The sequence below is a fragment of the Culex quinquefasciatus genome, chromosome 1, assembly GCF_015732765.1.
Source record: "Culex quinquefasciatus strain JHB chromosome 1, VPISU_Cqui_1.0_pri_paternal, whole genome shotgun sequence".
NCBI classification, from domain to species: domain Eukaryota; kingdom Metazoa; phylum Arthropoda; class Insecta; order Diptera; family Culicidae; genus Culex; species Culex quinquefasciatus.
Genome location: NC_051861.1, coordinates 53074757 through 53088973, shown reverse-complemented (window position 1 = coordinate 53088973; position 14217 = coordinate 53074757). Strand labels below are relative to the sequence as shown.

General features: G+C 38.4%; 1 protein-coding gene across 7 annotated transcripts in view; it reads left to right on the top strand.

The window, feature by feature from the left end:
* Positions 1–14217, top strand: part of LOC6050545 (forkhead box protein O) — a 99034-nt gene that overhangs the window by 67637 nt on the left and 17180 nt on the right. For 6 of the 7 annotated variants that reach the window (XM_038250073.1, XM_038250077.1, XM_038250076.1 and 3 more), the window contains exons 5-10: positions 552–636; positions 850–1119; positions 1566–1740; positions 1885–2053; positions 4142–4263; positions 4337–4578. In XM_038250073.1, coding sequence (XP_038106001.1) covers positions 552–636; positions 850–1119; positions 1566–1740; positions 1885–2053; positions 4142–4263; positions 4337–4546 — 1031 coding nt within the window. In that variant the 3' untranslated portion in view covers positions 4547–4578. Of the gene's footprint in view, positions 1–551; positions 637–849; positions 1120–1547; positions 1741–1884; positions 2054–4141; positions 4264–4336; positions 4579–14217 lie in introns of all 7 variants that reach the window. The other variant, XM_038250079.1, reaches the window with a different exon arrangement.

The window sequence follows — 14217 nt, the reverse complement described above, 5'->3', positions numbered from 1 at the left end:
ATCGCATAAATGTCCAATTTCAAATGCGTTTTTCTCAGCTGGCTGTTTTTGCATATAGCACATTTATGTGAACGTGGGCAGCAAATCTTTGTAAAATCCTTCTAGATTTTAGGTTTTCAACCTTCTTCTAGGTTTCTACTCCCTGCTTTGCTTTTAGGTTGAATTTTATTTAATGCCTAATAACAAGAATTTCGTGACAAAATTGGTTAAATTGTATACGATTTAATTATGTTATAGATGCAAAATCATGAAACATTATTCCGATGTCTCTGCGCTCTCTTGTGCTAACTAGACAGGAATCCTAGTACGTTTAGAACAAGAGAGCACAGAGGCATTAAATTAATAATTCTCGATCAGGCTGTCGATGATCACATTAGAATAGTATGTATAAAAATTTCCTAAAGTGCTTGATTTATTGTTGTGCAGACATTGCAGATTAAATTAAATGAAATACTGAGGATATTAGAGTGATGATCAATTTTTCTTGAAAATGATGGCTTCACTTTAAGTATTTTTACACTGTCAATCTCTAATCGATTTTAAATTTTTAGCCAATCCACTGAATGATGCCACCCCCTCGCCTAGCAGTAGTGTTAGCGAAAACCTCGACTCGTTCCCGGAGAGCCCGTTGCACAGGTATGTATCTAAGCTAGGACAGGTAAATTAGATGAATTCTGCTTCTAGTATCTGTGTAAACTAGTAGATTTTACTCTATATTATTAGATTTTCTTTGAATTAAGTGTTAGCGTTACATTCAGTGCTGAGTTTCAAGCATTGTTTTCTCCGTTACATTTAAGTTTGTTTGATTTTCTTTGATTTCCATGTTTCTTTTTACTTTGTTATTATTAGTGGTAATTTTCAACTATCGCCTGACTTTCGGCAACGTGCCTCCTCGAACGCGAGCTCGTGTGGGCGCCTGAGCCCAATTCAGTCCATAGTGGGAATCGAAAGCCCCTGGACGTACCCACCGGAGCTAGCCGACCTGGCCAACAATCCGGACGACGGCGGACAAACGGTGGAACCCGCCGAACTCAATGCTCAGGGCCAGACCCAATTGGATCAGCTGGCTGGATCTCTCGCGGACGAGCTGACCTTACAGCAGACTGATTTCTTTAAAGGGTCAGTATATCAGATAATGTGAACATCATCAATCAGATAAAATATCCTAACAAAACAATGTGCCACTCATAAATCATCCGTGTTGCTTCGTGTGACTGGGCAGAACTAACGAAAAGGAATCTAATCAAAATTCAAGTCCGGAGTTGGAACTAACCATTCTTGATGCAGGTTTACAATTACTTTTAAAATGATTTCGTATGCTTTGATTGCTTAACTGTCTGTGGAAGTGCATGCAACTTGTTATCATAAAGTTTCAGTATTGCATGATTTCTGAACATCCAGGATTAGTACATTCAAATGTTCTTTTCAACACAATCTATGTGATAAGTTCATCTGCATGAAAATCTCATTAACTACAAGAAACCTAACCAGCCGCCGCAAATTCTCAAGCGAAAACGTTATTATCACGGTGAATTTCCCCTCTTCTGACCATACTTCTGGAACAGGTTCAGCCAAACAACGACGATTCACAGCCAACCCCCGCCACCATATCAGCCACCGCAGCCGTACTCCCTGCACGCGACGGTGGCCCAGCCTTTCGGTTTCCCGCAGCAGCAAAATCAGTGTCCCATCCATCGCCTGCAACAGTGCACCTGTATGTTACAAAACAACACCCGTGAGGTAAGTCCCCAAGACGCTCTCCACCATCAACCAATATGAGATGGCCATCTCATCAAAACTATTAATGATGGATATCGGTTAAGAGATTGGGTAAAACTTCCGCAACTAATCATCGTAAACCTCCTTTCTTGTTCTCCCGCGCAGAGCATGTCACCCGCGTCCGGAACCGGAATGTCGCCCTCGTACCCGCACAGTGAACCGTCGCCGGACTACGCCATGCTGGTGGGGGCACGGGTGATACAGAGGACACCATCCGCCAGCCCACCTCTGACGCCCAACACGGTCTGCAGTATGATGACGTCGTCCCAGAACGGTGAGTGTGATTTTCAATATATATCTTGAAAGACACTGTTTCTTTGATTTGTCCAAACCAGATATGGAATTATGTCACAATTTCATTTATCGCTGTTAAAACTCTCTCACCCACGAAATTGAAAGGAGCTGACATCCATAAAAGCATCAATCATCAAAAGATTTTTTCTTGAATTTTACTGTAAATGCCATTCCGGAGACAGTTTTACTAGATTTTTCCCGTGCCAAATATAAGTCTTCTGCAACAAGGGCATGTGGGGAGAACCCCGACTTTGAAATTTAAAGTCTGGAAAAAAGTATGAAATTATCCACAACCCGAAAATACAGAACTTGTTTACCCTGCACACGGGTCCAGATCGCAACATTAAGTGGAAAACGGATTTTCCGAAAAATTGTGAAGTTTTGAAGTTTTGGTGTCTTCAGAAGAGTTGTTGCAAATGAAAAGGGGCAACTTTTGGTTTTGTTGAAAATTAGGGTGGTTCACTATTAGGGTGATTTTGAAAATCTAACTTTTCAGGAATATTTTTGGGATTTTTTTTGTCTTCTAAAAAGTTGTTGAGCTTGCCAATCCAAGCAACTTTGTCGAAGACACCAAAATTTTATCTCGTAATCTACGCCTTCTACGACCAAATTAATAGAAAGCATCTAAGCAAACCTTCAAAAATCAGTTTTGTGAATGTGGCAATACAAGGTTAAGTTTTAGAGAAAAGAGATGTTCCGAGAACTTTTAGAGCTCTAAAAAACAAACAATTTTATTGTTTGACAGGTCAATTTGGACTTAAGGGTCAAAAGTTACAGCCATTTTAAGGTAAAAAAGATGCAAATTTAAAACTTAAATATCTCGAAAAGGCTCAAGCCAAATTTTAAGCACTAGGTTGCATAAGCCGGGACCGTGGTGTAGGGGTAAGCGTGATTGCCTCTCACCCAGTCGGCCTGGGCTCGATCCCAGACGGTCCCGGTGGCATTTTTCGAGACGAGATTTGTCTGATCACGCCTTCCGTCGGACGGGAAGTAAATGTTGGCCCCGGACTAACCTAAAAAGGTTAGGTCGTTAGCTCAGTCCAGGTGTAGGAGTCGTCTCCCTGGGTCCTGCCTCGGTGGAGTCGCTGGCAGGCAGTTGGACTCACAATCCAAAGGTCGTCAGTTCGAATCCCGGGGTGGATGGAAGTTTAGGTGTAAAAAGAGGTTTGCAATTGCCTCAACAATCATGCCTTCGAACACTTAGTTTCGAGTAGGAATCTCGTAATCGAGAACGCCATGGCAAAGCTGTAGAGCGAATAATTTGATTTTGATTTTTGTTGCATTTGAAAGAGGAGATCTAGCACTACTTATGTTGAAAAAAATCCCGGGATGTTTTTTCTTTAAACTCGAGATATCTTCATTTGAAAAAGGCTAATTTTCAAGGGAAAACCTTATGGGACCACCCTAACGAATTTTAAAAGTTGTCCAAATGTATGTTTTTCCATGTAATTTTGCCCGCTGAATCTGAATCTGCCCTCAGAATAGACCCAAGTGTCGCAAAATTGATTTTTGGTCATATTTTGTGTTCAAATGATAAGTTGTAGGGAATTAAATTTCCTACAAGAATCTCACACTTGGACAATTTTGGGCGAGACCTGCGCCACCTAGCAGAAAAATACTGAAACGATGTTTTTCCCCATACATTTTCGCGATTTTCCCCATAAAAACTTCAACGATGAAAAGCGACCCCTAAGCCTTAACCGATTTGGCTCAAAATTGGCACAAATACTTATTTTTGCATAAGGAATCGAGTCAGAGGGTATCTCTGATGTTGATTTTTTTATTGTCACCCTACTGTTCATCCATTGTATTACGATTAATTTGTTCACTTTTAAAGCCCTTAACATTAATTGGGACCTGAAAAGACTTGAAACTTAAGGGGAAAAAATGTTGATGAATTTTAAAATATTTTACATTATATTGACAACAGCATTTCCATCATCACTTAAACATCAAAACCGAGAAGGTTCCGGAGCCCAGGAAAATTATTTTTGCAATAGTTAACTGAGTTACAGGAAATATTCATGTTTATCAAATAACGTCATTCTAATAACTACTCGCCTTACAGAAAATACTCCGCAGACGTTGATGGGCCAGTTCATGGAAGCGCTAAACAATCAAACAAACATAGACGACATAAACATCAACCTGGAGTCGTTCCCCGGCGGTCTGGAGTGTAACGTCGATGAAGTAAGCATTGGTCACTTTTAGATGGACGCAACTGTTTTAAGCATCGTTCTAACCTCTCTTCTCCGTTTCACAGGTGATAAAGCACGAGCTTAGCATGGAGGGTTCCCTCGATTTCAACTTTCCAATGTCGAACCACAGCACCTACACGCCGACCAACAGTTCCAACTCGCAGGACTCGACAATCAGTGCAATAGCGGCCACGCCGAACCAGGCCACGGCGCCACTTCCCCACGGCCAGTACACGGCACGAACGAGCGTCACGCCGCCATCCTGGGTCCACTGAGGCTGGCTGTGAATTGGAGCGTACTTCTGATGGTAAGTCAATTAAACCGATTTTGGTAAAGGAGGGGAGGTTTCGGTGGTTCACCATTGAATCGCGGTGGTTCGAGAGTACTTCATTCATACTTTGGATTCATTTTGGTGTTTGAATTGAGATATTCTTGGAATATCCGTACTTATAACTTTCTGTATTTCTAGATAACTGTTGAAATACTCTCTCGTTATCCAAACTAGCTCTTATGTGCTTAATTTCTTCCCATACACACAAATTTCCTGAAAAAATGCCCTCATCAGCACAGATCCCCCTTCCAAAGGTAGCCAACTGACGCCAGAGAGTCAATCAGAAAATTATTCCCAACTTTAACTTTTTTCTTCCATAATTCATCCCGCACTTTTCGATACTGGTTTTGGAGAGAGGCCATTCCGGCAGCCTATCCACCGCCGTCGGAATGTTGCCTTTTGGCCAGGCAAGTTCTTGCCCAAAACCACAGCCGCCATGTCCTATGCGGTAGAGCCTGAAAGTGGCTGCTGATTTTTGCTCCGTTGTTGCCAGCGGAATGTTTGATGGTGGGGGAGAAAAAACTTTTATTCACAAGCCAAGCGCGAAAGTTTTTTTCCTGCTTCCGTTCTTTTCTATCCCCACCCCCAACTCTTACACCTTAGTTGTCCGCTAGGTTAAACTCCACCAAAATCAAGATGAAGCAGTTTCTTAAGATTTTCCTTTTTTTTGCATGATGAAGTGAAAGAGGATGACGCAGTACGTCACTCACCGTTCAGATGAAATATCCTTGAACACAAGATTTCATCAATGTACAACAGTACCGTGAAGGGACCAGGCTCACAGACCCTTGTTGCATAAGATTTTTTTTCTTTCTCCGTTTTGATTAATCAAGACTGGTTACTCCTTCGAGGATGCCCCCACAATCTTTTTGTGTCGACGTATTTTTTCTTGCTGGTGTAAAATTCTTGCACATTATTGATGGATGAGGAGGTCGAGCTCTACGCTTCACTAGCGCTAGAACAGACAGTGACACCGTGTTGGGCACTTTGGGGAATGTTTAAACTTTTTGGGCGAGGCGGAAACATCAACGATACATCAATCTTGTGGAGTTTTACGGTAGTTCACTAATGAAATCTTGTATGAGTTTAAAATGTTAGACTTTGTAGGATTATGTTTGTTGCAGAAGTTAATCCTTGAGACAACTTATCATTGAGAAAAAAAAAATAATTGTTCTAAATCAAACATGTCAAAGTTTTTATGGTTCGTTTATTTTAATGTATTGTTTCCTCTATAACATTCATATACAATACATATTTCTGTTATGTTGCAGTGTCAACATTTCCATGGTTTTGAGTTTAAGATACCGTAAAACGGGGTGACTTTGACAGTTTGGGTGACTTTGATTGGTTTGAGGTTGTGGTTTGGTTGAGCGTTTTACCAGAATGCATTACTATGAATACAAAGAGACGAGTTTTTCCTTTTATATATTTTTAATATTTTTAATATCTTGACAGCTACGTATTAAAAATATATAGCGGAATTAAAAGGAACAACTCGTCTCTTTGAAGAGTACAAATTAAACTCGTACAGAATGGTAGGGAATCGTACTGACCAGGGTACAGAAGGGTTCAAGGTACTTCTAAAAGATTTTTTCATAAAATTTTGAAATGTTTAAAAATTCTCAAAGTGTCATGATTTTCTCATTGAACATGATTTCAAATCGGATAACGGAATGCATTTTCGGATTCTTTGGACAATTTTCCACTAGGAGAAGGTAAACAAAATTAGTAAATATTAAATATTATGTGTTTTTGATACATAACTAGATCTAATTGCCAAATTTGGAGGCATTTTCAGTAGAACAAATTTCATATAAAATGTGAAAACTTTTGATTCGTGCTTCGAATTCGAATTCGAAAATGCAATATGAATCGATAATTTTATAAACAAAACTAATTCTGGTTCGATGCCGCCATCATGCAACCGCGTGCTCCGTTTGTTTGTCAACAAAGCTGCAGCTGGATGGTGAGACGAAGTAAGGGGGGAAGAGATTTTGACATTTTTATGCCCGCATCTGGCCCGTCGCCTATTTCGTCGGTCGTTGAGTCGCCAGTCGTTTCCAGCGACCGAGTCCAGCTAGGAACTGATCGTACAATATTTTTTAACAAATTTAAGTTGATATCTGTAAACTCCTCAGTTTCGTCAAGGTTTTGGCTCCCAAACACGCTCCAATCAACAGAATTGAATATTAGTAAATTTCCAGTAAAAAAAAAACTAAATTGTTAATTTAGTTCGGTTATAAATGCTATGGAACGTTCTTAAGGTGAAACGGGAAGGCATCGCCATCTTGACAACACAGTTTTTAAAAGCAGTTTTTGGGAAAATTCCATTAAATACTCAAACAAGTTGTGAGTTGCAGACGATAAATATAACGATAGCAAGCAATCATTCGAGTACAAAAATTGATTTCATTTAAACAGGAGTTTTACAATAACTGGCGTCTCACCACCACTCACACCACAAGGCGATAAATAGGTCGATAGCAAGCAATCTGTATGTTCGAGTTTGGTAGTGGACTGTAAATTTTTCAACACAAAACATCCGGTGAACTCGGCGAACCACTTGGGAGGGTCGGATTATAGCAAGCAACACCGATTAAAACACTCGAGTTTCTTAACTACATCTATATAGCAACTAATTATATAAACTAAATATTTTCTTCGCACACAGATGCACGAGGATGTGCATGGTTGATAAAATGATTCCATAGTATTTATACTCGAAATTTGCAATATTATTTTTTCTCTGGACCTTCACTAAACATCATTTCTGTCGATTGGAACGTGTTCAAGGACCCCAAAACTATCAAACCTAGACGAAACTGAAGCGTTGATATGAGGTTCAAAAATATCGAGTTATGTAATTCATTTTAACTCCAGGTCAAACGTGCGTTCCCCAACTCAGCCGTGGACGTTTTTAAAATGTTAACAATTTGTCTCTGAAATTGCACTTTTCAAACAGAGATGAGTTTTTTTCTGGAATTTTGCAAATTTGTGTAGATTTTTTTTGTGTATTACAATAACTGGCGTCTCCCTTCCCAAATAACACGGCTAAAACAGCTGTTCCTATTTGTCCCAGATGATAGTAGCCAATTTCAGTAAGCAAACAGTTGAGCAGTTCTCCACGGAATCGGTATATTTTCTTTAATTTTAATTTTTGTGTTTTTTAATCCCGCTGAGCTTTTTTGGTGCCTTCGGTTTGCCCAAAGAAGCCATTTTGTATCATTAGTTCGTTCATATACTTTTTCCGTACAAATTTGGCAGGTGTCCACACAAAAACTGATATGTGATAATTCAAAAATCTGTATCTTTTGAATGAATTTTTTGATCGATTTGGTGTCTTCGGCAAAGTTGTAGGTATGGATATGGACTACGCTGATAAACGGTAAAAAACATTTTTGGTGATTTTTAATTTCACTGTTTGTCAGTAAAACTTGATTTGCAAAAAAAAAAAAACACTATTTTTATTTTTTTTTATTTTCTGATATGTTTTAGAGGACAAAACTTTTCAGCTTCATTTTTCCGATCTTTTCGAAAACAATATTTTATTAAATTTAAAATCAAGACTAACATTTCAAAAGGGCGTAATATTGAATGTTTCCCCCCTTTTGAAATGTTAGTCTTGATTAAATTTTTTTGAAAATATTGTTTTCGAAAAGATCGGATAATTTCACGAATGTTTCATATTTTAACATTGTAAATCGGACCATTAGTTGCTGAGATACAGTTCAGACTCGATTATCCGAAGCTTCGATTATCCGAAGTTTCGAATATCCGAAGTTCGATTACCCGAAGGTTTGTATGGGACTTCAGATAATCGAATCACGAACAATTTTTTTTCGATTTGGTGGCTTGTACAAAGTTGTAGGTTTAAAACAGAAAATTATAAAAAAAACCTATTTTAGAAATTTTTACATCAAGCCTGATGCTCTGATAGCTTAATATTATGAGTCAAACATATTCATAGTTTTTGACTATATATCTATAACTGTACGATGCTCCAATTGCAATTCAATGCACTCAAATCTGCCTTTGTTTCCGAAGAAAATAATGTCACGTTAACCGACACTTTGGGGTTTTATTCTGTTTGCAAACTCCATTTCTTTAATATGCATTCCAAACCACCTTAAACCTAGACTAACTCAGCATAATTCAAACCCGTAATCACTCTAAACACTCGTTAACAAGTGAGTACACAACTTGCACTCCTAAAATAGCGAATGTCTTGCTGGAGTACCCAGCATCAAGCATCTTTGCGAGTTTTCGTTACCCCTAGTTCCTATAGCAGGGGGTGGGTTGGAGGGAGGTTAGGGTGGTTGTTTCCCCTGGTGACGAGTTGTTCCGCTGTTGCCACTGCTGCTGGGCTGGGGCAATTTTATTTGCCCTAGTCACACATACACTACAAGCTACAAGGAAGAGTCACTGAAAGTGAGGGGCAGAAGGTTGGGGGCTGTAAAACACATTCTGTGTAGGGTAGGGTAGTCATCAATGAGACACTTTTGGTTTTCAACTTTCAACGATTTTTCAGATTTTTTCATCAGCATGTTTTAATGAGCTTTCAGTTGCATTATCATTCTTTTAATGTGTTCTAACATTGACAAAAATATGAGATCGATCCGACATCTACAGCCAGAGTTATTCAACTGTCTCATTGTAGACGCACTTGGCAGGAACAATGAGACAGGTGGGGAACAATGAGACACTTTACGAAAATCAACATTTTTCTAGCAAAACATCATGTTTTTGTATTGTTCCATTGCAGGTGATTTGTCTTGAACATTTTAGAGCAATTTTGCCAACATGAAACTTTTAATAACAAAAGTTACACTAAAAAGTATTTCAATTTTGTAAAATCCATATATTAATACCAAATAACTTTGTATTTTTGGTTAAATGAAGTTTAAACTCTATAAATATGCCAAAAATCACCTTTAATTCATGTTTTGAAAGATTTCCATCGATTTTGAAAAGTTTATTGAAGAAAAATCAAAGTGTCTCATTGTTGCCCATGGGCTGAAATGAGTGGGGAACAATGAGACAGCCCTGGATTCTGAGTTTATTCTAAATTTTGGCCAAATCTAATGAAAGGACATTGTAGCCCAACTTAATCCCTTTAGAACGTTGAATGAAATTTTAAGAAATATTAGTTTTGGTGTAAATGGCAGCCTACGAGTGAAAAAGTTTTTTTTGTCCATAATTTACTTTTACACCCCAGAATCAAACATTTATGAATTACTTTTCAAGGGAGCGTCCATAACCAAAGCCACTAATATGGCAGACGTGTATCCAGTAGATATACCTTTCCCCCAAATATGAGCCTGATTGGTTGAAACTACGACTTGTGAGAGCCATTTTATCATTGTTCCCCGTGTCTCATTGATGACTACTCTACCCTATTGCCCTGCTGAGCTGTTGAATGTCGACATCAACAAGTGAATATAATAAAACTCTCTTCTGGTTTGGCGCGTTCGTTGCTTTCACCAGAAGCTATTTACAAATTTGTTCGTTTTTAGCATTCTGGCCACTGCTGCTGAGGACGGTTGTGGTACGGTCCTGGACCGGGTGCGTTCCGGCCATAGAAGAGGCAGCATGCCGTACAAAAGAGCTGCTAAACGATAAAAAGGAGCTTTTTGATTTTACTTCTTACTTTTATTACCTTATTATCATTGCCGCTTGTTCATAAAGTGTTTTTGCGGGGACAAAACGGTTCGGATCCTGGTCCGGACGACCTGTGCGGTCGGCGCCAAGCAGGACTTTCGGGACAATTTTCGGGTGGCAAATTGAAAAGGTCATCCGGGGGAAATTGGTGCTACTTGGGTGGCGTTATTATTTACAGCTTATTTCGCTTTTTATTTTGAGGGGAGGCTTTCCCAGATCAGCTGTTCAATTATGCTGAGAATTATGAACCGGAAGGTAGGGGCAGTGAACGGGAGCTGGATTTTATCCTAAGGAATAACGCGGCTGGAGTACCTGGGAGCTTTTTTTTCTTCAAATTTCTTTGAAGTTTCCTTGAGTTAATTTTACATTCAATTAGATTCGTTTGGAGTACAAGTTAAATTAATTTTTATTCAGCATGAATCTTTGCCGGGTGGGGAAGACGCATGAGGACTTTTCATTAAAAATTTCAAAGCAATTTGCATGAATCGGTGGTGGTGTGTGGTGGCATGTGCACGTAGGCAAAGAAAGATTCTTAATTCGAAATTTTCTAACCAATCTGTATGTTGAAAAAGGGAATTAAGATGGTTGCAAGTGGCAGCTGCTGGCAGTTCAAGTACACATAATTAATCGCCTATTTAAAAAAAAGGCAGTAAGCATGCCATTAGAAACCGTAGCCCACGCGTGGATTTAGAGATCCATGGAAACGTAGCATCCTGAAGGCAAAGGTTTTTCCGTGGTGCCTTACTTTTTTGTTGGTTGGTTTGATCTGCGAAATTAGATTAACGTGCTCTCCGTACCAGTACTTAAAATAAATACAAAAAATTTTGTTCGTAGTTGGAAAAAGTATGTGAAAACTTTTATTCAAAATTTAACAGCATATTTTTGTTTCGATGTATGATAACGTCATGATTCGAATTCCCGGACGCTTCGAAACCCGGACACTTAAACTTGTTTTATCAATTATTTGGATATAAGTTCACATTATGAATGTCAAAACTGTGTAATTTGATGAATTCTAACATCAACTTTCATTTAATGTTTGTTTGAACGCTGTAGTTAATGCCAAAACAATCAAATAAAATAAAATTATAAGTTTACCAAAACTGCGAAACATTTCAACGGAAATATTTCATAGGCGTCCGAAGCACCGGGAAGGCAAGGCAGAAATTTATGGTTTTGATTTTCTTAAATTCTAGCCATTTTTTATATGAACTATCGATTGTTTTGATGTTAACAGCTTATTTGAGACCTAAATAATGCCATTCACTAACATTTCAGTCCAAATTTGTTCGATTCATAAGCAAAATCGAGTGTCCGGAATTCGAAGCAAAAGTGTCCGAATTTCGAATCAGCTTTTAATAGTGTCCGGGATTCGAAGCACAACAAGTCATTTTAATTTTCAAATTCTGATGAAAAATTGTTAGAAACGACATATTTTGCATGTATTCTCTTAATGCTGACTGTTTATACTAAATCCTGATAATATTTCTACATTTCCAACTAATAACATGATTTTTTGCCAGCTATAACAAAAATAATATGGTACTAAGTGTCCGGATTTCGAATCATGACGTTATAGTCCAAATATATCTTTCTGAAATATTTCAATATTCAGTTTTTGGCTAGATCTGAATTTAGTAATCGAAATTTGCCCTTAATCACATTTCAAAACATCAATTTTTTTTAAAATTTGTGTCAATTATTAAAGAGGACATGTCTAACATGCTGCATAAAATTAACAACGTTGCAATGCATCACAATGGTCACCTTAAATCATTCTCAAATTAATCATCCAATTAACAGCTCAGCGACTTCAAATTTGTTTAATTTTGATGGCTTATTAGCATAAACTTAAATCGTTTTATAAACTCCCGCCCGACCCTCCCAAAACGGAACCGCTCACCCGTGATGGTCAAAGGAGCAGCCACTTGGCCAGCCTCCCCGTACCATATTAATAACGGAGAAACGGTCTGCTCCGCTTCTGGTCCGATGGTCCGATGGTAACTTTGGTCGTAAAGTGAAATGATGGTTATGTCTTCATGATGGAGACTGATGATGCGATAAAAAACAGGACAGCTCGGCAGCATCTCAAAAACGGAAAGCCCCGGTGAAAGATAAGGCGCTGCTTGTATACAACGGCTATCAAACATCGCCAAGGAGATAAAACGCTTTTTTCCTGGCACTCCGGAATGACCGAGATGTAGAAGTTTTCACTTGTATCCTGGGCGATTTGAGGCGTGGGTGGGGGCTCCTCAGAGTCAGTCAGTCAGCAGAAATGCTGGGTGGGAAATAAAATAAAAAGAAATGGAGAACTAAAGCCCAAATGGAATGCAAAAAAAAAAAAAGTTTGGAAAGTGCTAAAGTAATAAAACGGGAAAAATTTTGTTGTTTGCTGTTTGATATACCTACTACTTATGCTTGGTTAGGGGAAAAGCGCGAAAAAGTGTCCACCAGTGTCAGTGTGAAGTGTATATATGAGCGCAATAAAATATATATTGAATTGTAAAATGAGCACACAAAGTGTAAAATTTTATTTTTAATAAACTTTTTTACGACTCTTACAACTCATTTCTTTTGAGCAGTTCGTTCAAAGTATTGCGAAAGGGGGATCGTTTGATTATTTGAAACTCACTCTTAGAGTGTATTCCAAGTACTTTCACCTTAAAATCATTCGGTGAGTCAAAATTGTTAGAATCATGGATTGAGATGCATTGTTTTTTATTTGCCTTATTTGATGTGTATGTAATATAAATTATTATAATTTTGTTGAAAATGTTTTGGTAACGCTTTTCCAATCAACAGAAGCTGATTTGGAAAATAAAATTTTCAAAGATTGTCATTACATGTCTCGATGTTTTGATAAGAATTTTAAAAGCAGCTTAGAAAATGCTCAATTATCAATCATTTGATTATTACAAAGTTATATTAAATAACGTTTTCGAATCATTTACCATCAGATGTAATTTCAATGAAAATGGTCTTCAGATTTTAGATCCAGATGAAAGCTTACTTTTTTTCAGACGTGAGGTAAGATAGCATTTAATGCATCCTAAGATAGGTTCTTAACAAATATGTTTTTTTTTATTTTTCATCAAACTGAGTTTTAGGAATGTTGATAACAAAATTGGATTATAAAATTATGCTTGGACTCAACATGCAAGCAAGCCATCAACAAAATGTGAAAAATTTTATTCCGTTTTTGTTTATAATTAATTATTAAAAACTGTAATGTGGATTTAAAATGTTTCAGCTTTATAATCATAACGAGATCAACTTAACATATTTAGACCAAATAAACCATGCATTCAGTGTTCTACGCCTGACTTTACAGTAAAATAAAACTTGAAGTCTTAGACATGAAAATCTCATTACAAAGAAACGCTGAACAATCACCACTCTAAGGCCCACTTTCACCTAATTAGGTGTTTGTACTGGACGTTGAGTATAAAACCACCTAAACTCATCTACCGGAGCTACCAAACCCCAAGATTGCCGCGGGGGAATATTTTCGCCATCAAGAAGTGAAAATTGCTCTAAACCATCTCCTCGCCTCTCATCGCAGTTTCTCCAACTTTTTGCCTCAATTCACACTTCCAACTTTTGCTGCTGTTGCCTGCTTGCCTGTTTTTGGCTGGCCTCTTGCGGTGAGGCCCGAGAAAATCAAATTCACCCCTGCTGAGTTGATTGATCTTTCCCGGGGGTTGCAGGGCAGCCGTAGTACGAGCGAAAGAGCAGGGCATCCAAGTGGAAGGATATCAGATCAGGCGATTAGTATAAATTATGCAAGAAATTATGCTTTAGCAAATGGGTAAGCTGGGTGCGGAGGAGCAGCAGGCCACGGTTTTTGTGCGCGCGTTGTCGTCGCCAGGACGGGATGAAAAACACACTCTCTCAGGGCGGTTAAAAGCTGCTTTGGTTCTCAACGCCTCATCAACTCGGGGAAATCTAGTGTGCCGT